The sequence below is a fragment of the Silurus meridionalis genome, chromosome 5 (genome assembly GCF_014805685.1).
Source record: "Silurus meridionalis isolate SWU-2019-XX chromosome 5, ASM1480568v1, whole genome shotgun sequence".
NCBI lineage: Eukaryota > Metazoa > Chordata > Actinopteri > Siluriformes > Siluridae > Silurus > Silurus meridionalis.
Window position 1 is genome coordinate 5704924 of NC_060888.1, and position 26192 is coordinate 5731115.

The 26192-nt window shown below is 39.0% G+C and overlaps 1 protein-coding gene across 2 annotated transcripts in view; it reads right to left on the reverse strand.

Moving 5' to 3' along the window:
• Positions 1-12125: 12125 nt before the first annotated feature.
• fmr1 (FMRP translational regulator 1) overlaps positions 12126-26192 on the reverse strand; it is a 36513-nt gene continuing 22446 nt past the window's right edge. The window contains exons 2-16 of one of the 2 annotated variants that reach the window (XM_046849596.1): positions 23460-23593; positions 22242-22294; positions 21920-22013; positions 21722-21793; positions 21486-21634; positions 21040-21133; positions 20825-20941; positions 18520-18690; positions 18336-18414; positions 17674-17786; positions 17362-17448; positions 16414-16609; positions 15518-15706; positions 13998-14077; positions 12126-12931 (exon numbers count right to left, since the gene is read on the reverse strand). In XM_046849596.1, coding sequence (XP_046705552.1) covers positions 12764-12931; positions 13998-14077; positions 15518-15706; positions 16414-16609; positions 17362-17448; positions 17674-17786; positions 18336-18414; positions 18520-18690; positions 20825-20941; positions 21040-21133; positions 21486-21634; positions 21722-21793; positions 21920-22013; positions 22242-22294; positions 23460-23510 — 1713 coding nt within the window. In that variant the 5' untranslated portion in view covers positions 23511-23593 and the 3' untranslated portion in view covers positions 12126-12763. Of the gene's footprint in view, positions 12932-13997; positions 14078-15517; positions 15707-16413; positions 16610-17361; positions 17449-17673; positions 17787-18335; positions 18415-18519; positions 18691-20824; positions 20942-21039; positions 21134-21485; positions 21635-21721; positions 21794-21919; positions 22014-22241; positions 22295-23459; positions 23808-26192 lie in introns of those variants that run through there. The other variant, XM_046849595.1, reaches the window with a different exon arrangement.

Sequence of the window (26192 nt, forward strand, 5' to 3'; positions counted from 1 at the left end):
ATCATTTGGCTCTGTGTGTGTGTGTGTGTGTGTGTGTGTGTGTGTGTGTGTGTGTGTGTGTAAATGAGCCGAATATCACATTATTTGTTCAAATTGCTTGACAGGATTTTTAGAGTCTAAAAAAATTTATTTATCTACTCTGAGTTGAGTTGAGTTATTGGACTTAAGCATGGGTCTAACCTGACTCTGAATATTACTCACATTCCCTGCATTCAAAAATATATATAATGTTGCAATAAATTTTTTTAGACTCTGAATCCAACCCATAGCCATATTACCTGAGAGCAATTGAAGAATCCTGTCAGGCAATTGGAACAAAAAATGACAATAAGACTTGAGTTGAGTTGAGTTGAGTTGAGTTGAGTTGAGTTGAGTTACTCTTTTCTAGCCTTTTTAGCACCCTAGGCAAGATTCCTATTGTCACTCCCCTGATGGCCCTCCACCACTCTAAACAAACTTTCATAAAAAAGATTAAACACATTTAATAATCATTGCAAAATTGCAATGATTTCAAGTATGGTGTCAAGGCAGGGGGCGCTCACTGAACAGCCGCAACGCAAAATCAATTCCAGGGTTCCTTTGCGGTAGCAAAGAAGAATAACGAAGTGAAACATTATCGCCAGTATGCTTATGCAAATGACACACAAGTTGTACACATCTTCACATAGTGACATAACACGAAAAACAACTCCGAAATTCCCAGCAAAAGCAATAGAAAATAACAAACAGGGGAAATCTTGCAAAAAAATGGGCCCAAAAGCTAAAGTAAAGAGTATGAATATCAGAGCTATCGTGCTGTTTTAAAAATTTGAATTATGCAAATGCTGAAGTCGATTTTCACGTCTTTACCTGGTTTGTTGCATGAAGAATATTTGTGTCTCAAAATTCATTAAACACAAGGAATTTCCATACTTTTAACAGACAATGTAAAGTCTGAGGACTAAACACCAGTGTGTATGATTTTGTTCCGAGAGCTCTGAGAAAAACGGTTCTTTCCTTAGATTCTACTTTTATAGTGTTAACATACTTTAATAACTGCGTTCTGTGAGTAATTGAGCTGTATAAAACATCTGAATAATAGTTAACATCAGCATGACATTTTGGTTCATGTTTCCCATAAAATCGGGTTGAAAGGAACATCATTTTAAACAGCTGTCACGCTCTGATCTTGTTTTCCTGTTTCCAAAGAGACAGACAGTGTTGAGTAAGTTGCCTGAGCGACAGGTCATTCAGTTCCTAAAACGATCCAGCCGGCTTTAATCCAGCAGCTCTGAACGATGCTGGAGCAGATCGAGAAAGCTGTTATTAAGAGGTGTAGATGACCTGGTCAGAGAGAACTCATCAGTGAGCCGTCGTGTCCAGACTGCAGGAAACGTTTCAGGATGTGACAGAGAGTGACAAGAAAGGGCTATCAATCACAGCGGCGAGGGCAGTAGGAGTTTAACAGCCAATCAACAGCTGCCCTGCCATTCATACCAACAGCCACGAGGGTCAAGAGAGCTGCTGGGAAGCGTGACTTACAAACCTCACGCCACTCTGACCAAGTCATTTACCATACACAGGAAAAGACACGTATCCTAAATATTTATACATACAATAGAGACTAACTTTTATCTCTGAGGGTATTTCAGCCCAGAGGGCATTTTATCTCTGAAGGTATTTCAACCTGGAGGGCATTTTATCTCTGAAGGTATTTTATTTCTGAGGGTATTTTAGCCTTGAGTGCATTTTATCCCTGAAGGTATTTCAGCCTGGAGGGCATTTAAACTCTGAAGGTATTTCAGCCCAGAGGGTATTTTATCTCTGAGGGTATTTCAGCCCAGAGGGTATTTTATCTCTGAAGGTATTTCATTTCTGAGGATATTTATCCTTGAGGGCATTTGATCTCTGAGGGTATTTCAGCCAGAAGGGCATTTAAACTCTGAAGGTATTTCAGCCCAGAGGGTATTTTATCTCTGAGAGTATTTTAGCCAGAGGGTATTTTATCTCTGAGGGTATTTCAACCCAGAGAGTATTTAATCTATGAGGGTATTTCAGCCAAAGGGTATTTTATCTCTGAGGGTATTTCAGCCCAGAGGATATTTTATCTCTGAAGGTATTCAGCCTGGAGGGCATTTTATCTCTGAAGGTATTTTATTTCTGAGGGTATTTCAGACTGGAGGGCATTTTTTATCTCTGAAGGTATTTTATTTCTGAGGATATTTCAGCCTGGAGGGCATTTTATCACTGAGGGTTTTTTTTTTTTTTTTTTTTTAGCCTTGAGGGCATTTTTATCCCTAAGTGTATTTCAGCCAGAAGGGCATTTAAACTCTGAAGGTATTTTATTTCTGAGGGTATTTCAGCCTTGAGGGCATTTGATCTCTGAGGATATTTCAGATAGGAGGGTATTTTATTTCTGAGGGTATTTCAGCCCAGAGGGTATTTTATCTCTGAAGGTATTTTATCTCTGAAGGTATTTTTTTTATCTCTGAAAAATTCCTCAAAATTTCTTAAAAAAGCAAGAGAGAATAAAGGACTAAATAAAGGCCTGGGACACCTGAGTGTAAATCTATAAAACATATCTTTGGATGCTGTAGCATTAAAATGAATCAACACTTTAAACACTGCTGCATGTTTCAACACAGTTCACACGCAGGGATCGGCAGTATTTCTGATACATGTGTTTCAAATATAAAAGAGAATTTTGTCATTTGTATTTGATAGGGTTGGGTAAAATGGGTTCATATTATATATCAAAGAACTTTAGTGTTTTGTATTTTTGTAGTTTTAAAATACTGTCAAATACTTTGTAAGAAGATCTACATGATGACATCATAAAAAGGCGGCCTCTGATTGGTGCCTGCTCAGTAGTTTGCACAACCTTGTTGGGACCAGAACAGAAAATTGCTCCATATGAAAGAAAGTGCTGAAGGTGAGAAACCTGCAGTCTGCCAGCTTTCACCTGGTGTCCAATGATTAATAAATAAATATTTAATTGCTGAATATTGTACCCTAATTGAAATAGCTGTTTAGAATGATCATGATTTTGCATCCCAGTGCATGAATAACTGCCTGACACATCATATATTATTATATTTATAATTAACAATCAAATGATTCATTAGTTAGAAACTAGTTGCTATGAATTCAGGTGCCATCAGTCGTCTTCTTTTGAACGACTTGTTTGTCATTGATTCAGTGTTGCTGATGTAAAGTAGCCCTTCGTTACAAAACTCCAATTAACTACATTAGAATACAATTATTATAATTCGCAAACAGTTAAACATTAAAGTGTAGGTTACTTTAAAACTAACCTTCATCTGGGAGATCACAGGGAAATGTGAATATTTGATCTGTTAACTAGTTACGTGTCAGATTTATTGCACGACTCGGCCTGGGAAAAGCTGCTGCTATCAAACATTGGTGAAAGGTTTGCAAAGAAATTTTATGCTCCCTTGTAAGTTCTTCTTAGTATTTTTAAAATACAAAAATACAGAAATGAATCTTTATACATGGTATGGCTGCTGTATTTTGTAGTTTATTTTGATTGATTTAAACTTTAAGTTAATTAAGGGATTTGGTATTTTATTTTACTTTGCCCAACCCTTCACAGGAACTTCAAATGTGGGTTGAGCGAATTTTTTGGGAATTTGAACATTTGTATAAATTAAAACCAAATGCATTCTACAAATGCAGTGTTCCCATAAAATCCATGTCCCTTCAAAACATGTGCACCACTGTAATAAAAAAAAAAAAAAAAAAAAGAATCACAGACTCAGCGTTTAATACAATGAATAACATATAGTGCTGTGAATTTATTTACCGTAATTTCCGGACTATTAAGCGCACCCAAATATAAGCCGCACCCACTGAATTTGACAAAGATTTTTATTTTTAACATAAATACGCCGCACCTGTGTATAAGCCGCAGGTGTCTACACTGAAACTAATGAACTTTACACAGGCTTTAAAAAAAGACAGTGTCTGTTACATGGTGTAACAGTTGAAATATGTTGTGGCTCCTTTAAGAGCAGAGCGGCATTTTGGGAATAGCCTGGCGCCGCATTTTTCCGCTATTACTGCATGTGTGCAAGACCGAGGAATATGTCCTTATTATTTTCTGATGCTCATTTCTAAGTTTCTTTGACTAACCCGTAACGCTGTTGCCAAGAAAATCAAAAAGCACGAGTTTTGGAAACCTGTCTGTGCTTGATGCTATGATTTCTGTTGCAACTGGAGTTTGTGAGCTCTCCCTTCACCCAGACTCAACGCGTTACAACGGCTTGTATGTAAATGTATCGAATGTTTTGGTGCTCAGTTTTTTGGCTTGAAGTTTGTGAACCCGGGAAAAAATCCATAAATAAGCCGCTTCGTTGTTTAAGCCGCGGGGTTCAAAACATGGGAAAAAAAAAAAAAAAAATATATATATATATATATATATATATATATATATATATATATATATATATATATATATATATATACATTTTACAGCACTGTAAATACAAGGATGTTAAGCATAGCCCTTTATAGTTTTTATCTGCACATTGAATGCCATTCTGATCTGCAATTCAAGTCTCTGATCAGATATATTGCGTAATAAAATATTTTGCAAGCTCCAATTCGCTGCATTCTTCCTCATTCTAAGAGACTTTTGTACTTTTTCCAGCCGAGCGACTGATACCTTGCTTGTCATGCTGATAGCAGGGGGAAGACGAAGATCCACAGATGTAATTCACTCATTCTGTGTCACATCTCCATGCAGATAAAAAGGCATTGTTCCACCTTCAAAGCTTTAAAGCGATCGGCTCGTCTCATTAAAAGGAGGAGACTTCATTCTCATCTAAATGCATTAGGAGACTTTACACAGAATTGAATCGGGACAACACCGTCATGTACTCGAGAGCTTTCTTTTTCTCTGGCTTTTTTTTTTTTAAGCCCTAATGTCTCCAATCGTTCTCCATTTGTATGGGATAGCACACAAAGAAATCAATAATTTAATTTCACTTTTGAATTAAGTGAACTAACTGAGGTCGGCCTCGCCAGTCTTCATGCACACAAATTCTTTCTGTCCATCCGAATGAAAAAAACACAACATCCAGCTACATGCTAGGTATTATATTTAAATGTGAGACACCCAGGAATGTAACATGGGATGAGGAATGCTAATTAGTACCAGGCCACACATATAACAAAGATTTCCCCAGGTTCATTTATTATAATTAGTTAGTTAAAGGAACATTTTGTGACCATAAGATTCACAAGGTTTCCCATCCCGAGGCATCCTGAGGTTGCGCCAGCTACAGTCGTGTCCCACCTCATTAAGATCGTGGACCTGTAAAGAAGTAGATGCCGACCCCGCAAACATCCTGCACCATCTAGAGATGTACCGGCACCATTTGGATTTGTAGAGTTTGGACATTGGACCTCCTTTAAGTGTTTAAAGGCTCTGGCATGGAGAAGCTGGTGTTGGATCTGTGATGATCGCAAATGTTGAGCTATTTTATGAGTTGCTCAGTAGCTCCTGGTTGCATAACCTCAAATGACTGTATAAGACTGTAGAAAGTACATTACCCATAATCTTACACTCCAGTACTCATGTTAGTTCTCACTCTCCAGTGTTTTGTATTGTTTTAAAGACTACAATCACACTCTTGATGTCACCCAAATGAGGATGGGTTCCCTGTTTGAGTCTGGTTCTTCTCAAGGTTTCTTCCTCAGAACATCTAAGGGAGTTTTTCCTTGCCACAGTTGCCATGGCTGCTCATTAGGGATAAATACACACTATTCACCTTAACTGTTAAATTCTATAAAGCTGCTTTGAGACAATATCCATTTTGAAAAGCGCTATGGAAATAAACTTGACTTGACTTGACTAGTGCTTTTTGAGCATCCCATTCCATATTTAGTTTTCATTTTTTGTTATAATAACCTTAATTCTTCTGAGGAGATTGTATTAGAACACTGACTTTTCCCCATTGAAGATCTTGAGCGGAAGATCTTGAGTAGCCTGCTATAGGGTTCCTCAACCTCAACCCTGTGGAACACCTCTGGGGTTATAAATAGGTACAGTGGAGGACAGTAATGAAGTAAATGTGATTCGTTACTGTACCTTAGTAGGGTTTTTCGTGTATTTGTACTTTACTAAAGTATTTTCATTTGGGGAGATTTTTACTTTCACTTCACTACATTTCAAAGTCAAATAATTGTACATTTTACTCAAATTAATTTTGTGAAATTAGTCAAGTTTTTTTTATTTATGAGGATAAAAACTTAACCGGTCAAACACGTAGAAAGCCAACGATCAGGGTCGAGCGCACGCTTTGTTTTAAAGATGTTTTGGTTGCACTTTGGTGGTATCTACTTACCACAAACATAAAGTTCAGCGTCGGTTCAACAGCAAGCAGAACATTGAGAGAAGATGGAAAAAAACTCCTGACTCAAACTCGCCACAACACACGTGACCTTACTCGTGTTTTTTTGTTGTTTTTTTAGTAGATGAAATGTAGGTTTTGGACTCCTGATCATTTGAATAGATATCAATCAGTTTTTTACTTATTCATATCATTCTATTAATAGATCAGTGTGCCATTCGAGTTGAGAGTCACATTTGAGTCTTTTCATGTAAACTGAGTTGAATGAGCAAAGTGTTTTGTGACAAAAATAATAATAGGAACATTATAGCTATAATAAATCACAGTACTTTGGATTCTTAAGTACATTTAAAGGGATGTACTTTTGTACTTTTACTCAAGTGAAAGCTGGAAGGGACACTTTTCCTGGAGTCATATTTAAAGTAGTATCTCTGCTTTTTTTTACTTCCTATCGGCAGTTATTACTCACTGTGATTTTATTTATATACTTTGGACATGACTAGAACAATCTGGTCTTTGGTCACAGTTTATCTTTATATCTTCAGCCTAGAAACATTCATCTAATATACATATACATTATACAAGGTTTATACTGCATTAAATGGAATTGGGACACGACTTTTTCCAGCCAGATGCTCTTTTGTCACAGTTGTATTGTGTGTCTTTGGATGCAGGTCTCCTGCTATAGATCTCTGACCTCAGCCCTTTTAAACACCTTTGGAATAAATTGGAATGCTGACTGCACCCCAGACCTTCTCACCTCACCTCCATTGGTGCCTGCCTTTATTAACACCCTTGAGTCTGAATGAACACAAATGTCCACAAGCACACTCCAAAATCTTGTGGAAAATCTTCCCATAAGAGTGGAAAGAATTATAAGAGCAAATTGGGACTGAATGTGGAATACGATGATGAAAAAGCACATGGCCAGGTGTCTTCAGCCTGGAATAAATATTTAATTAATATAAAACGAACACTTGAACAAGGAGACACAAAACAGCATGTGAACTTCATGGAGAAATAATTTACATTGGTTGCATTGCATCTTGAGTGGCCTGCTAAAGAGCTCTAACACCCTTGTGGTTGGTTGATCACAATCTCCATGAGCACATGCCAAAGACTTGAGGAACATCTTCACAGAAGAGTGGAAGTTGCCATAACAGCACAGCAAATTAGGACTAAAGGTGGAATAGAATGTCCAAAAAAATGGTCAGGTGTCACAAACTTCTGTCCTTTTTACCTTCAGGGTGGGGACGTGCCTCTATTTGATCACAATGTGCTTTATTCCTTGCTTATTCATATAACTAGACATACGCCGAGTGCTTTTACAGGCCAAAGTGAAGAAAAATGAAGCTTGGTTTCATCATTTAAATGCTCCTCAGGGGATCTTGGGCTCTTACCTTCCAGCAGAGGGTCTACTCAGAAGCTCATCTGTTGTAGGGTTTCCTCAGAGGGGAGATATTTTCTTTATAAATTAACTTAAGAGACTGTCAGCCTGTTTGTGTGTGTGTGACCAGTGGAACCACCTCACCAGAACGAATGAGTGAGCGAGCCATTGACACCCACACACATACATATACAGTAGGGATGAATCAATTGAGAAGGAGGCTGTGAGGAAATCATCCGATTATCATTCACCATATGATCCTAAGAGGTAAAACTAAATACTCGTGCATCTAAGCTTAAACATTAAAGCCCCAAACCACTCGTCATGCACGCCGCACCGTAAATTAAACTCATCCGAACAGTCAGTCGAGCAGAACCGAGCTCCTAAAAACATAGCTCATGTGCCACTGTATGCTAATTAAATAGTACTCCAGGCACAGTTTTAAGTGTTGCCATTAATTTCACACGCGTTCATTAATGACCACACAGGAGGAGGGGAAAAAAAAAGGGGCAATAAGTATTGCTTTAAATGAGCCACGTCTGTCCATTTCATGATGAAATAATGGTCAAGAAATATTTGCTTGGGAATACGGGGAATAAAATCTAGGTTAGCGTATCTGCCCCTATTCCACCTAAAGGAAGTCCAGGAGGGAGGAGCTGATGATTATCCGTTGACTTCATCTCCAAAACTGCAGCTCTTGTGGGATGTTCCTGGTCTGTAGCGGTCAGTTTCTATCAAAAAAGTGCCAAGGAAGGAACAGTGGTGAACCGGCGACAGGGTTGTGGGCGACCGAGGCTCATTAATGCACGTGGCGAGTGAAGACTGGTCTGTGTGGTCCGAACCAACAGACGATCTCCTGTAGGTGAAACTGCTGAAGTAGTTCATGCTGTTTATGCTCGAGGGGTCTGGACTGTTTTGGCAGCAAAAGGGGACCAACACAGTGGTGGCCATAATGATATGCATGCCTGATGTGTGTGTGTGTGTAAACAATTGGACAATAGTTATCGGTGAATAAAATAGCAAAGTTAGGGAAGTGTGGAGAATAGTTGCTATTTTATTTAGATTTAAATTAATTAAGCAAATGTATGCATTGATTATTTACAGATTTGCTGTTATAATTTCCTCCACTCTAATAGGAAGATGTTCCACTAGATGTTGCTTTTGGAGATGCTCATTCTACCACAAGGGTGTTGATGAAGACAGGTAATGATGTAGGTGAGATGAGGAGGCCTGGGGTGCAGTCAGCATTCACATTTATCCCAAAGGTGTTTTGTATTCAGAGCTCTATAGCAGGCCAATCAAGATCTTCCCCTCCAGACCATGCAAAATATATCTTCATGGTCTAGTAGTTCAAAGGGAAAAATGTAATGCTACTGCATTACACATGGCTGAAAAAGTCAGGTGTCCCAATACTTTTCTGCATATAGTGTATGAAATGGAGCCATGTTATTGCAAAACTGCAAGAGCGCCATCAAGTGGAAAAGAAAGAGCACAGCACGGTATATTTACAGCCATATTACGCACCTCGTAACAAGCATGCGGCACTGTTAAAGTCATAAAGCTCCGTTTCCGAAAAAGATAAACACGCACTTCGGCTTGCAGAGGAAGATCAACCTTTATTTATTGAAACTGCTTGCATACAAAATATATTGCACTATAACCAAACAATGTCAACATAAAACCCAATCTGTCTTGCTATTTATGTACAAAGAAATTCTTACCCAAAGTGCAGTAACATACAAGGTCAGTCTACTTGGTTCAGTATCTACAGCTTTTCTTGTTTTAATGTTTTTTTTTCCTGTCTGATGAATTATTTTTTTCCTATTGTAACATTGATTATTTATTATTATTACAGCCTACAATATGAGCGAGAGAGAAATGTGTATTTTTTTTTTTGGAAATTTCGCTGTTTCTGTAAACTCATACAGTCTAAAAAATAAATAATTAGAAAACAGTCTGTTTGGCAACATTTTCTGAACAGTGGTTTATTTTTTATTAAATACACTTTGCATTAACAGACTGTTACAGATTGAGCCTTGTACGAGTTTTGCGTCAAAGAGACTGAAAAGGAGCTCTTCACCGCTGATAACTCACTTTCTCTGGATGGAGTCCTGCGGAAGTGAGCGAGTTCCCTGTTTTAACACACCTACTGCTTGGGTCATTCACCCTTAACCCCACCACCATCACCACCACCACCATATTAACGCTTTTTATATTAATAGGACACATTTGTATTAATAATAAGAATAATGGTGACACTATTACTAATTACACCATCACCAAAATTAATCGTAAAATCTGAGATCAAGGAGTCATGAAACAAACAGAAATAAAGTATTTGAGCTTAGAGGCTTCTAATTTATTTATTTTTTGTAATATCACCATTATTACTACTACTACTACTACTATAATTATAATAGTAAGAGTTATAATTCTGGAAATTAGTTAGTAATAATAATCATATTCTAGACTTCACTAGCTAATGTTTAAAACTGTTCTATAAATGCATTAATCCTGAAAGGCCATGCATTATAATTTTCGTTTTTTTTTCCCGTTACCACGACCAAATTTTTCCACGAGCTCGACTTATTGTTTTCTCGTCCTTCATTTTTCTGCGTATTTGGCATAAGAGCACGTTCTAGAGGCGGCACCATGGATAACGTGAGCTGATGCCGAATACGCGCTAAAGCAAAGTGCTGACCGTGGAGAAAATGAAGTCGTGATCGCGACAAAACAACTGGTGTTGAGATCGCGAGGAAATTGAGTCACGATCAAGAAAACTAGAACATGCATGGCCTCTTAGAGGACTTGAAGGCGCTCCAGTATTTAAACCTGACCACTATCTAATAATTAGCGACCGGTCTATAGGTTTTTAAGCGGATAGAAGTCAAACTACGAAGCATTTCCTGCAAACTAATGCCGAACCTACACACACACACACACACACACAAACCCCTACGTTAATGTTTGCGAGTGAAAAATACTAAAAGGAACAAAAAGTTCAAGTAGCCTTGATGGTACCAAAGCAGATGGTCTGGGGACTTTACTGCTGAAGGTGAGCATCTGTATCTTGTTATACAACAGTGCAGCGAGTTTACGAGCAGTTTTTTTTAGTAGGTGTGTTAAATACAAGAAAAACGACACACAGTATTGGATATCCATCATCACAGGACAATGTAGTTCATCCTGCCCTAATTGCAGTCTCTCCAAACGTTGCCCATTTGAGCCAAACAAGTTGTAATAACGGCTCAATTCTTTCAATAAAATTTGCTGATGTTGACCGCCTCGCAACCGGCATTTAGACATTAAGTCTCGTTTGTCGCAGGACGTCGATTCAGGCAAATCGGATCGAGATTTATGCTGCAACAAGTAGGGCTGAATTATCGTCACTGGGAAGGAGATGCTCTAGCAGGAAATAGCAGGTATATCAAAAAAAGAAAAAAAAACTTACGGCTGTACAGAGAGGAGAAAAGGACTACTAGGGTTAGCGTCACAGTAGAGTTTTCCAAAAAAAAAAAAAAAATAGAAAGAGGAAAAAAAAAAACGTCAGGGGAAAAGATCTGGTCTTAACCTCTAAACTAAACGAAAAAAAACAAAAAAAAGAAAATGCACAAGCACAGATCAGGTAACACGGCTTTTACACTGAACTCAACGTTTCACACCTCCTTCATTTTCCTCCCTAAGCGAAAAAAGTACAGCAGAAACGAGAAAGATCGTTGCGTCCGTTACGACGTGGGTGTGAGCGCGATTCGCCGGTCTCGTTACGAGCGTCTGTCGAACCCCCCTCCCCCCTCTTTAAAACGACGTAGTTGCCGAAGGAACACTAAAAAAAAAAAAAATAATAAGTGCACACTTGAAACGTTCGATCGTTAAACTTCAAAATAACAGCGGGCGTGTCACGTACGATACGCCGTTATTCGAGAACGAAGCTTTTACAGCAATATCTGATCAGTGCTTTTTTTTTTTTGTTTGTTTTTTGTTTTTTTACACCTGAACATGAAAGTGAAGTAAACACACAAAGAGTCTGAGGGGGTGGAGTTTATGGGGGAGTGACAGGACGTGGCTTGGGATAAAGTTCATCTACTCCCTGTAAGCATCGCTTTTAAAAGTTTGGATGGTACTAGAAAGCAACCCCCAAAAAATAATAAAATTTTTTTTTTGGAAAAATGGACGTCTACTGCAGCTAAAGCGTCTGGTGGAAATGAATCAAACGCCTCACAAATGAAACGCATCCACGTAACCCACGCATCGAGGGTTTGACTACTTTGTAACTCGGGATGTTTTTTACATTTACGTGGAGTCGAAAGGAAGAAAAGGTGAAAAAAGAAAAAAAAAAAAAAAAACGAGTTGCCCTTAAGATGTACCAAAAAACACCACATGTGAAGTACTGTACATGCACCATGGTTTATTTTTACTGACTGGCTGAGATAATGCAGAATCCATGTCGTCTTCCCTGATTTAGAGATCCAAATTCAGAAACTATCCCACTACTTAAAGGCACAGATCATCTAAAAGTATGTCTATTAGTCAAAACTTTTTTTTGTTTGTTTGTTTTTTTTTAAATGGAACCTCATCATAATGGGCTCTATAACAACCAGACACAGAACAGTAGGGGAAAGAAAACTGCCACGAGAGATGGCACAAATATTTGAATCAAATCCGATGTCCCCCTGATGTGAAAAAAAAAAAATCAAAACACACTTTTTTTTTTGTTGGTTTTTAAACACACCCACATCTTCGTTAGTTGCCTAGAAAGTCGATTACAAAACCTCCGATTTAGAGACTGACACCTCTAATCAACGTGACTACAAAATTCTGAGACAGCAGAGACGATTTTGTCTAGTACCCCCGTTAACAGTTACAAAATGTGCTTGATGTCATGTCTTTTTTTTTTTTGTTTGTTTTTTCCTTAAGCCCTACTGACCTGGTTCTCTTTGGCCTAATGTGTCTCTAATGAAAGAAGCTTCTGGAACGGTGGAGGTGTTTGGGAGATTAGACATGAGGGGGGTTGGGGGATTTTCGATTACGACACGCCGTTCATGACGACCTGGCTGTCTTGCCCTTCTTGCTTCTCTTTCTTTATCCCTCGCTCCTTGATGTTTCTCTGTCGGGGGCCGCTGGGGTCGCCACTGGGCCCCTGAGGGCCTCGGCTGGCGTGGACGCTCCTCTCGTTATTGCTGTCGACGCGAATCTGAAGAGATAACGGGCACAGACAGACAACTCTCTTATATCACTCCTGTTGTTGGTGACTATTTATTCACTTTAAATGTTAAATCTTCCTAATAAGTTTCTTTATTGATTATATAGTTTCCAGACATAAGGACAAAGAGACAGTAATCCTGACACAAATCAAGATATTTTTTTGTTTGATACTGGATTAAAAATTAATAAGTAATAAAAAAAAAATGTTAAATAGTAAAAACTTTAGCGCAAATATAAAAAATGTTAATAAATGTAATTTTAATGCTTTGGACTAAAGCCATTCAAAAGGTGACAATTTTGTGCAGACGCAACCCGGAAAAACTATATCGGTATGAATTTGTACCGAAAGTCCGAAACTATCGGTGCCGATAAATCTGTTGACCTCTATAAAGCAGAGCCTCTGCGTCGAACCCTGTAGCTGAACATCTTTCTGCAAATAACATCCTGAAGTATTTTATTCCTCTTATACTACAGATAGTCACAGTTCTTGCCACAGAGCCAAAAAAAGGGAGTGGAGCAGGACGTTATCCAACTGTTTACATAAGCCTTTCCCAAACACAACACTTCACAGCACACTTAACACGCCGATCACGCTGAGACAGAGGCTTAATGGAGCAATAACAGAAGAGGTTTCTTTTTTTCTTTCTTTTTTTTTTTTTAAAACAGCTTTTTATATTCAATATTAAAGAACATTCATCAAACAAGTTAGTTCCTGTTATCAATTATGATATAGGATCTTGTCATGTTATATATGCATCTTCCTACATAAAGACTATAAAAACATACTGCAACCAGTGCAACAACTCCATAAAAGCAGCACAGATTTTAAAGATTGTAAACTAAATCGACACCTGCTGACCAATCAGAACTGAGAATTTCACAGCACTGATGCATTTTACAATATACTCCAGATGTTCATAGAACAGTAAACTTTCCGCACTAAAGACAGTCCACACCGCTTGTTACAGAAACGGCTCACCTGATCGGTCATGCAATGATCTTTAAAAATATCAAACAGATTTTGATTTTCCAACAGAGAAACAGTAGACTGATACCTGTAGTGAATCCTCCTGCAGCCTCGGCTTGGAATCTCTGGAGTTCCGGGGACGTGACTCGCTCCAGTGTACGTCCTCACCTCAACACGATACACAATAAATATAACATTTCAGCACCATACGTATAATCAGACAATAAGAAAACACACTCTTAAAACACTTTCACTATATTTATTAAATCACACACCTGGAATAATTCACTGATTAGTGTATTCCATTGTCAAGAAACATGAAAATAAAAAATTTCTCGAAAATCAATAATTTACAGAATGAATGCATTTTATTTATATTACTTACTCACATTTTGTTGTTGTACAATAAACACGTTTTAATTGTTTGAATGGGTTCTAAAGGGGTGGGAAATTTCAGGTGAAAAGGTTCAATTGGAACTGGGGAATTTTTAGAAACTTTTGGAATTCATGGGAATTTATGAGAATTAATTAGAAATTTGTGGAAATGTATATAAACTATTAGATACAAACACATTGAAACATTTTGTTTAATCATAAGCAGACAAGCATCTAAACTAATATTTTTAAATGACATTTTTGACTTTGATTTAATTGTTAATATAATTTTGTAGCACAATAGCTTACGCACAGCACAAGGAAGTTTGAAACATTATGTAATTCACATGATATACTCAAGATGGACATTATTTTGTGTGCAGGATTTGGGAAATGATGTGTGAATGATGAACTGCACCGTGCATGTAGGGGGTGTGGCCTCAGTAACCCTGCAGTAAGTGTGTTGTGTGCATGTGATTAATAAATGTGCAGGGTAGAAATTCAACTAAAATTAACAAAAATGATACTGTAAGATTTTTTCCCCAACTACATACGTTTCCTGTTATAGGCTAACCTGCAATTTTGTAAATTCCCAATTTATTACCTTATTACATTAATTCCCATTGAAAATTTCCAGTCTTGATTTAACAACCCTCGTCACATTTGTTAGTTTATTGTTTTTGAATGCCATGCCAGCATTTTCTAATCAAATGGTTAGGTGTTTTCTGGAAATTCATGTTAATATGTTTCTATAGTAACAGCCGACACAGGACTTACATAAAGGATGCTAATGTATTTGGAAAAAGTCAGCTAGTTTTTCCCCTGGTTGTGTCTCAGAAGGTCTGCTGTCATTATACAATACAAGAGCGGCCTCTAGAGGCGAGTCACTGTCACCACGTACTGTTTGCGGTCACATGCTTTCTGATGCAGACTCGCTGGACGCCATGCACACCAGCTCCGCTTTCTCCATTATAATATTAAGATATCGGCTTCTTATCGTTGAATATTAAAAAAGAACTCGAACTAGAAATGGACCATGTTATACTTCTGCAATCGCTTGCAGTTCTTTAACAGGACGAGTTAAGTTTCCACTGTTAAATAAGTTAAAAAGAATGTTTTATTTAAAATGTCTTTTTTTGTATTCTTCGTCTTCTTAAGATAGATAGATAGATAGATAGATAGATAGATAGATAGATAATCTACCTATCTATGAGTTCTAGAAATGGAATTTACCTTTGTAACCGCCTCCTCTTCCTCGTCCTCCTCGTCCTCGACCGCTAGCGCCCCCCCTCTTCCGGCCTTCTGGGGCGCGTTTGGGGTAACCCACAGATTCTTCATCGGTGGGGGCCAGAGACCAGTCGCTCAGCTCGTCTCTGTGGTCGGATTCAGTCTCGGATGCGTTCGACGCTTCAGAATTGGTGCCTTAAGAAAGAATTGCACCAAAGACAGACTTTCAAATAACGGAAGGTATTAACAGTCTACGTTAGATTAGACTTTCTGAGCAGAAGCCTTTCAAACGGCAGTCATAAAGACGCTAATGTTCCACAACTGAACATAATGACGTACGTTAATCATTCAAGCACACACTAATGTTTATTCAGGGAATATCTAACGATAAAATACACCAGTTAGTTGCATTTTAACTGCAGCATAAAAGTGTCATCCAACTAAATGATATTAAAAGGAACGTTTTACTTCTGCTACAGTAGTTTTTAATTCACTGTAAAACACTTTAAACTAAGAAACCATGAAACACCCATGTTATATTTATAGCATTTGGCAAAAGTCCTTGTCCAGTGTGGCTCGCAATTATCGCATTTATACGACTGAGCAGCTGAGAATTAAGGGCCATGCTCATGGGCCCAATAATACGAGCTTGGTGGTGCTGGGATTTGATCAGAAGTGCAACTTTTTGACTGCTACCGCTTCCCACCTACCACTAATTAATCATTGTAAAAAAAAGTGTGCACTGTCATTAAAATGACATCTCAGGATACAAAATGCCTGATAAATTGAGGGTTATTTCATGAATTTCTACAAATCAGGATTTCTTTGTAATTGTACAAATATTTAAAAATGCTTTTTATTGAAAACTGCACAAATAAAAGGAGTTGACGAGGTAGGCGTACCAGAGGCAAACGTAGGTCCTCGTCGTCCTCGCCCCCCGCGACCGTACGGCTTGCCCCCTCGGGGATGTCCCATGCCGTTGTCAGAGCTGAACGTTTTTTCCTTCTCCGGTCGGCCTGATGGAGCTCTGGGGCCTCCGCCAATCTGCCGTAGCTGCTCGTCGATCTGAAGCCTCTCCATCCGCAACTGATCAACTTCCTGAATACAAAAGGAAAGAAATAAAATCGCGTGTGCATAACTACTATTTGCATAACTGTCAGGAAAATTTGACTAATCTTCCCTGTGAGGAAAAAACCTTGTATGTAAATATTTATTATAAAAACAGCTTTACAGGAGTAAAGTTTTTAGGGGTGGTGTATCAACGCATCTATTTTAAGCAGCAGCATCACTATGCAGTAGAGGTTGGAACCGATGAATCGGCACTGATAGTTGATTGCTGAATGGCAATAATCCATACTGATAGTTTTTCCGGGTTGCGTTACACAGTACGAGATCGGCCTCTAGAGGCGAATCACTGACTGCTGATTATGTGCTGTTTATATAAAGCGTCTTTTTAAAATTATAATTATAATATCTAATTTTAATATATATAATAATATAATTAATATATTCACACATTATATATCATCATATTTTCATGATTATTAGAAAATAAAAGTTCAGTAATATTTTACATTCTGTAATTCTTTTTTTTCCCTCTCTTTTTTTTTTTTTTTTTAAATGCAGTATCCATTTAAAAAATGTTTTCATCGGATATCGGCACGTACTATCCGACCTAGCTATCAGAATGGGTCAAATCCACTATCGGTTGATTTCTACTACGCAGTATTGGTTACGCAGATAAACTGACTAATACACTTGCTAGTCGCCATCTCTCACAGATGCTACAGCTCTATTTCCTCTCATAGCCACAGGAAAGCATGCAGAAAAAAACTGAAAAGGCGGCTGACCTTCAGATAGTTGAGATGGTAGTCAAGCAGTAGGCGTGCGTTCGAGATGCTTTCTTTAGTCCCGACAAAAACAAACGGCACCATGCCCTTTAATCCGATGCAGGATTCGATTAGCGTTGCATAAGTAAAGAAATAATAACAAAACAATCATTAATCACAAAGCCATCCGAGCGCATCATACACACACACACACACACACACACACACACACACACACACACACACACACACACACACACACACTTCACTTTACTAGAGGACACCTTCCTTTCCCATCCCTACTCACACAATGGTTCAGAAACACAAACTGACCTCCTCCAATGGAGAGGATTTCTTCTCGTTTTCCGGTTCCACTCTCACACGGACGACTCCGGACTTGTCCACGACTTCCTGAATCAGCTTCCCGCTCTTCCCGATGACTTTTCCTGATTGAGGGGGAACAATACAATATACCCAATAACCAAATGAGAAACAAATTATTATAATTTTTTTTTTTTTTTACTTATTTTGTCAACACTGATTAAATTCTTTTCTTCTGGAAGAAACCAAATACTCTTCTTAGTGATGCTTTTCATTTCGTGTACGGCCAATTTCCCCTTCGCTTCGTTCCAGTGCACAAAACCAGCTCTATGAAGAGATCATTTACAGTGAAAGATCTTAGATGGTAAGATAGAAAAGCTCTGACCTCAACCCAATTGAACACCTTTGGGATGAATGTGAAGGCTGACTGCACCCCAGGCCTCCTCACCTCACCTACATTACTACCTGACTTCTAACACCCTCATAGCTGAATGAACACAGGGCTCCACTGAACATCTTCCCAGAAGAGTGGAGGTTTTTATAAAAGCAAAACAATGAATAAATGTGGACTAGCACACACACCAACCTTATGCTCAGGTGTCCACAAGCCTTTGAACAGGGTGCTGCAACTTATGTTTATAAATCCAGTAGATGACTGCTTGTTTGGTCTTTACCTACTAAATTCCTGGGTACCCTGATAACATCTTCTGAAAACTCCAGGTAGCTCCTGGCTTTGCGCACAGCCTCCTGGTCCTGCGATCACACACACACACACACACACCATAGCGTTTAAACCATTCTGCTCACAAATCACCAGCAGTTTATGAGCAGCATTGAAGAAGCAGATCTGCAGCGTACCTCTCCATAGATGTGGAAGGTGCACGTCTCTTCGTCAAGATCAATGTTGGTGACCCCGGGAACTTTGCGAGCCTGTTGGATGTTGGCCCCGTGGGTGCCGATGGCCAAACCCATCAGATCGTCGCGCACCACGAACTGCTCGTGGAACCTCGACGCTAACTGACGGGAGCTCTGCAAAAAAGACGGGGACGTGACCGTGAACCGAATATAAACACAACTTCTTTATCCCATTTTGGTTACAGTTTGTTTTTTATTATTTGAAAAGTCAACGGTGATTAGGAACGCCGACGGTTTTCCTGGGGGAGAAATACGTGGTACTGTAGAGGTCATATTTCTTTACTCCTTTAATATTGGAACAATTAGAACGCAAGTCTTTTTTTTTTTCCTTTCACCTTAAAAAGGTAAGCACCTGGAATTCAACAGATGTTGGAATCTAATACTCCATCGTTACATTTGGTAAATAATTTGTGATGTGTTGTATCATTTCTCCTCCCTTTAAACATCGGATACATGGCATCAAGGAGGAATCTTGCACCCAAATTCTCATAAATAAATAAAAAAATGGCTCAATGACTAGAAGGTCAAGCTTTTGATAGGACTCAGTTCAAGATGGGTACCCTGACCTCAAATCTGCTGAAAATCTGTTCCAAAAAAAGAGCTGAGGAGGAGAATCCACAAGAGGGGAATCTGGGTTCTGCATTAAGGAGTGAGAGCAAATTCTCTCAGCCTGTATTCTCCAACCTCATCAATGATTAGAGGAAATCGAGTGTTTTACAGCATAAAGGTCTAATGGTGCCAATGATTGCCACACACTGCCTTTTATTTACTTCAGTTAAAAGTAATTATATTATTGCGAATACGTCTGGTGAAATGAGCAGTGTTATTCATCTCTTACACCTGATAGTGGGTTTGACATATTAGGCAGCAAGTGAACATCTTTTCCTTAAAGTTGATGTTAGAAGCAGGAAAAATGGGCGAGCATGAGGATTTAAGCAGGTTTGACAAATTGTCTAGATGACTGGGTCAGAGCATCTCCAAAACGGAATGTTCCTGGTCTGCAGTGGTCAGTATCTATTAAAAGTGGTCCAAAGAAGGAACAGTGGTGAACCGGCGACAGGGTCGTGGGCGGCCGAGGCTCATTGATGCACGTTCGTGTGGTCCAATCCAAGAGACGAGCTCCTATACAGGGTTTCTGCGGGTTTCACTAAATCAAATCAAACCATTAGGTATGAAATTTAAGACCTCTCTCACAACATCACTGTCAGCAACTGCTGTATCGAAGAACTTGCTAATCCCCAGAACTGACAAATACAATCGGTTTTATATCTGTGGTACGACCCAAGAGAGATTTGTGCCAATAACAGAAAGCTGATTGGCTGTTCGCATGTTGGTTTCGTTTGTAGTCGTTATATTTGGACTGGCGAAAGGAAGAACTACAAGACCACAAAAACAAACGGAAAACATTCTAAAGCGCATTTCATGAGCATTAGAGGCAGCGTTACATGGACATTGGAATATTAAGAATTGTTTTAAAACGATTTAAGACCTAGAACAGCGAATTTAAGACTTTTTAAAGCCTGAAATTTCTATTTTTTTTTTTATCTTTCATCCACAGAAACTTTGGGACTGTTTTGGCAGCATAAGGGGGAACACCACATTATAGTAATAGCTATATTGCAAAATCTTTCCAAACCTTTTTTGATTTGAAGAAGGGGTACAGGTCAGTGAGGAGAAATTGGGCAACTTTTTTGCCTCGTTGCTCCTTCAAAAATAGGAGGTAATAAATCATTAGAAATGTTTGAATACATGCAAACAAAAGCATGTATTTACAAAAGTTTTTTTTTTTTTAAGATGCAAATTTAAACGTATTCTGGGCGCAACCTCAAATTTCTTTCAAAGGGTTTCATGTTTACAAAAGGGATCAAAACTTTAATATTTCATAATAAACAAACAGTTGCTAATCTTTATTTGCTCTGACGCTCCTCTAAACCCCCTCCGTGCACCGGCGTGGAAGCCGGTTCTGCCCCCGGGTGCATTTAAGGCTCGGTCTGGAATGCAACAGCTGTGCATCGGCTCACCATACGAGATAGCGAAACCCTCTTGCTCTTGTTAAATATAGACCTTGAAGTGCCACACAGCAGATTTGCAGGCCACAATCCCATCATTACGTTACCGACTCCATTCGCAAGCCGCAGGAACAGATTTAGCAGCGAGATTCGATTGCACTGCGGGCGCTCGCTGCCCGGGGCGGACAGAGAGGACGTGCGGAACGCAGGATAATTCCTGGGTGTGTTAGAACCCGTACCTCCAGCTGCCTGCTGGCCTCTTCGTTCCTTAGCATGAGGGACATTTTGGTGCGCAGGCTCCTGAAGTGCATGTCTGTCAGCATCGTCGCCCGTTTAGCGGTCACCTCGTTGACGGACTGGAATGTATCAAAAAAAAAAAAAAAAAAAAGTGTTGAGATGAAATATAAAATGATCAAAAAATGACTCAAGCGCTGAGTCGAGGATTTTGACTCACCAGAATGACTAGCTGCTTCTTATCGGAGTCATACGTGACGTTGAATGCTCCCACGGCTTTTTTGAAATCCTTGTGAGCCGAGTCTTTTGCGCAGCTGTTGACGGAGGGAAAAAAAAAAGAAAAAGGGAATATACCACAACTTGAGTACAATTAACCTACGATACAATGCACGTGGGGGGAGAGATAGAAATAAAAAAAATGTAAAGTAATAAACAAAATGTAATACAAAAATGAATATTTCATTAATAGAGATTTAAACTGGTTCTAATTCCCTTTTAATGACACCCTCGTAGAGTTCATTACCACGCCACAAATAATCCAATCAGAACTTCTGATCTTTTAGCCGACAGCACTATAAAACCACCTTTTTTCCGGATAAGTGTTATAGATTCAAAATAGCGCATTAACCGAATCGATGAAATGAGTCAGTGCAATGAATCACGTACATCTGTCGCAAGTCTTCGGGAACGTCCAGTCTGATTTTCAGGAAGTGGTTCTTTGTGGTGGCTTTGTTGGGGTTTATGGGCCGCAGCCTCTCTAACGTGACGATCTCGTTGAGCGTGGCGTCGCAAGCTGCGTATTCGATCACGTAAAACTGAAAGACAAATTAATTATGCAAAACTGATAAAAAAAATATATATCCGCTCGAGAAGTTGGAATTCCAGGCAGAACTCGTGCTCACCTCGCCTTTCACCATGCGCACTTTGGCTTGCCACCACCCACATGGCTCCTTGTCGTTTGCCCTGGAGTACACCTTCGAACCAAACCGGGAGAGACGTGCGGATTAGATTGAGCAAAAAAATAAATAAATAAATAAATAAATAAATAAAATAAACAAACGAACGCGGCGTGATTTCAGATCGTCTTTGACGGCACGTACCTCGACCTCGTCGCTCTCAGTGATCTCTTTCTGAGCCCCAGGAGGAGGAGGGAACCGCACGTCATGAAAAGGGATCTGTCGCTCCGGCTGCCAACTACATCATGGAAAAATGAGGGGAAAAAAAAAAAAAACAACATGCTTTAACAGAAATTCAGGAAACAATCGCAGACACTGCATAGGCATTCGAGCACGCAAACAAAGTTAAACATGAAATCAGGGTGTGAGTTTTTGCCCATTACACACTGCAAGTATTATAAAGAATGTATTATAATAATAGACAATGCATAAGGGGTCGTAACGTTCACGGTCACGTGATACTCACTTGTTTTCGAACGCCACAGTGACCGTGTTCTCGTGCACATCCTTCACCAAAGCCTACGAAAGAGAAGTCAGCATTTCTCTCAAAATCATAACACCACAATGCATTATTTTTCACAATAGGAACCTTCATGGAGAACAATATACTGGAATTTACATAGGAATCAAATTCTGGTATTAAAAAAAGGCTCGTTTTTACTCGCTCCGTGACCCGTCTGTACATCTCAGACGCGTACTCGGCTTTATTTCACCCCACCAACTAGATTTTGACACCAGTTTTATAGTGATATTTCAGATCTTGGTTTTCGCCAGGTCATCTTTAAGACGAAGCGAAACGGATATAGGAGATACCGCTTTTTAAAAATTCATACCGCACCTTTAATGGACCAGAAGAACAAACCCGTGTGTGTGTGTGTGTGTGTGTGTGTGTGATGAAGCCCATACATCAGTTATAGGTTGTCTGGAGCATTCAGTATGCATTGGGTGTATTTACAGAAAATATTTTATGGATCAAATATCAATTAAAAATAGCAGGAGAACTCCAGGAGCTCAAGAGCACTTGGTTTATTGTATCTGGGAATATATATATATATAAAAAGTTATAAAGAAGGGTACAGATCATAGGGTGGAAAGGCAGATCTGAAGTTGTGCTCAAGTTCAGGAATGACAAGGAGGAACCAAATTAGGGGAGATCACAAAAAAATAATAAACACCCAAATCCCGACAATTTTGTGTTTGAAGGAAACACAGAAGATCTTCAGTAAAGAGTAGTGTAATATATAATCCATCACGCACACGGATGATGATGATGATGATGATTCAAAGCTGATGTTAGTATTAACAGGCCAACACAAGCCTAGAAAGCAATCCATTTCAAAAGGTCTGATCAGGAAGTCGAACTCCATGGAGCATCTATGGAGAATAAATACGCGAGCAAAAAAACAAACAAAAACCAAACCGAAACAACAACAGGCCTCGGGATGAAGATTTTTTGTAAGAGCAGCAGCTCAATCCAACCCCTGATCATGATCATGATCAGGAACATGATCATAACCATAACCATGATCATGATCATCCAGGCCTAGTGAGGCTCCACAGGCCCGTGCACCGAACATGAATGGATGCATGTCGACCGAGGGATACAAAAGACTAAAAAAAAAAAAAAAAGACATTCATGGACACAGATGGAGGACAAGACGCCTTCACGGAGGAAGGAACCCACCTTGTAGAAAGCCCCGCTCGCGCCCCGCACTTCCACCGCCTGCTCCTCCATGACGCCGATTACACTTACACACACACACACACACACACACACACACACACACACACACACACACACACACACACACACACACACTAGTGCGTTGTTTCGTTCTGTTGTTGTTTTTTTTGTCGCACTTCCTTCTTGTGTTACCGTGTAACGTCGCCGCACGTCGAGGTTTGACGCCGAAATCGAAAACGAAACATATATACGGAGCGGCTTAGGGCACGAGCGCAGCAGCTGCGCGTGAACGCGTTCGGTGTAAACACACACACATACACATACATACACACAGAGAAGCTCCTCTTTTACCCGAGTCACGTGACCGGGGTGTGCGTGCTTACGACTGGCTTCCCCGGATGATTATATATATATATATATATATATATATATATATATATATATATATATATATATATATATATATATAAAATTGAGCTGAGTGTCCGGAAGTGAACAAAATACGTAATTCACGATGGAAAAAGATGTAGATAAACGGTGTATAATTCTCCTTAAAAATATTATAAACCGCGTTCCAGTTACATTTTTATTCAGGTATAAAATAAAAAAAAATAACAAATATTAATAAATTAGTCGTTTCAGTCATTTTGAATTTGCTTTTCGAATCCCAAAGCAAATCCCTCCAATCAGAGAAGAGATTTGAGTCAATAAATCCCGCCTTTTCCCTCGGATTGGTCCATTCTAACGCTTAGGAGGGGTGGATGTGTGATAGAACAGAACAGCCCAACTGATTACAGAACTTCATGTATGAAGAAAAAAGAACAATTCCAGGTTTCACAGATTCCAGGTTTATTCCTGTTCATGGCAGAAAGTCCATGTAATATGAAAAATAAGTAAAACAAAAGTCTCACAAATATAAGGATGTAGAGTATCCTGTTGGTATCCAGTATCTTTAGATAGATTTATTCTATCATTTTAATAAACTGTTTTTCTCTTCCACGTTCATGCAGTATTATTTCCGTTCATTCAATATACAAAATGTAATGTACAAAAGAACATTAAAGGGGATTTGTGTTTGGATGTGAGAACATGGCCCAACTGGGACACCAGAGCTCAGAAAAACAGACCCTCACAACTGCAGTCAGAACATCAGTGTACAGCGGAGGAGCAACATCTTTTACACAAAGCACAGCTGATGTAGATATTTCGAGCCACTACAGCGACTGTGATTCCTCCCCACACGCACACTACTGTCTTTTAACAATGGTATATTGTAACCATGGTAACCAGATACTGTCTATAAATGATTGTTTACAAGTTTTATAATTTAATGTTCAGTATGTTGACTGTCACATGAAAGTCAGTAGGAGTAAGACAGAGTACATGTGTGTGAATGAGAAGAGAGGGAGGGCAGTGGAGTGATGTGGTTGCAGGGAGAAGAGGTGGAGAAGGTGGAGGAGTTCAGGTACCTGGGGCCAACAGTGCAAAAGTAATGGAGAGTGTGTTAGAGAAGTGAAGAAAAGAGTGCAGGCAGGGTGGAGTGAGTGGAGAAGAGTGATAGCAGGAGTGATTTGTGATAGAAGAGTATCTGTGAGAGTGAAAGGGAAAGTTTATAGGACTGTGGTGAGACCTGAGATGTTGTATGGTTTAGAGACAGTGGCATTGAGTAAAAGACAGGAGGTGGAGCTGGAGGTAGCAAAGCTGAAGATGTTGAGGTTTTTGTTGGGAGTGACAACGATGGACAGGATTAGAAACATGTTTATTAGAGGGACAGTGCAGCTTGGTGGTGATTGGAAGCTTCAAAACTTCAAAAGACTTTATTTTTGTTTATTATTTTGGCCTTGGCCCACCCTAAATACAAGCTATTGTACAGTTGTGTGTGTATATCTGTAATAGTTCCACTTGTCGTATCAATATACCAACAGTTTCCATATACCTTATGTGTGTCTGATTTGTATTATTTTTTATAAAGATATGCATTCTCTTAAATCCTGAGCTAGTTTCTCTGTGTGGCCTAACCCTAGACTGGGTCGTAACACACCTCTATTGTAAGTCGTGGACTACCTGTATATGAAATCTGTCCAATGAAAAAAAGATTATATTGCATTGCTATTCATACATTAGGATATGTATATAAAAATAGAAAAATATTAATACTTTCAATATAAAAAAAGAATAACTGAACCTGTAGATTATTCCCTATAAGGTGAGACAATTTTTTATGACAAATTATAGAGTTAAAAAAGATAAAAAAGACAAATTCCTTTCCCCTGTTGGCAACATGATTTAACCCAATAGTCAGCGCTATCCAAAAGGAACGTCATTTACTTTTTTCTCCTGAATAGGCAGTTGTGTGAAATACCCCTGCTTGTGATTTGTGTGTTTGGTGCAGTAATTGCCAGAGCTAAAATGAATTCTTTTCAGACACTTTTCACAAATGGAGCACGACAGTCGCAAATAACTACTTCATCACACTAAACTGCTTTAGAAATCATTGGTTGCCTATTTGAAGGCTCTACGTGGCTCGAATAAAACCCCCTTTCAATAGTCATCATTTTCCTAAAGGAACCATTTTATGTTGTGGTGTGCATTTATTTCTGCTCTGCAGACCTTCTTCATTTCTGTTTCAACTCTTTGCCGTTGTTGGCCAGAAAATCTGATCACAATAGTAAAAGTATAATAGTAAAATATAGTAAACGAATGACTCTTTAACTCTTAATTAATTGCAATGAA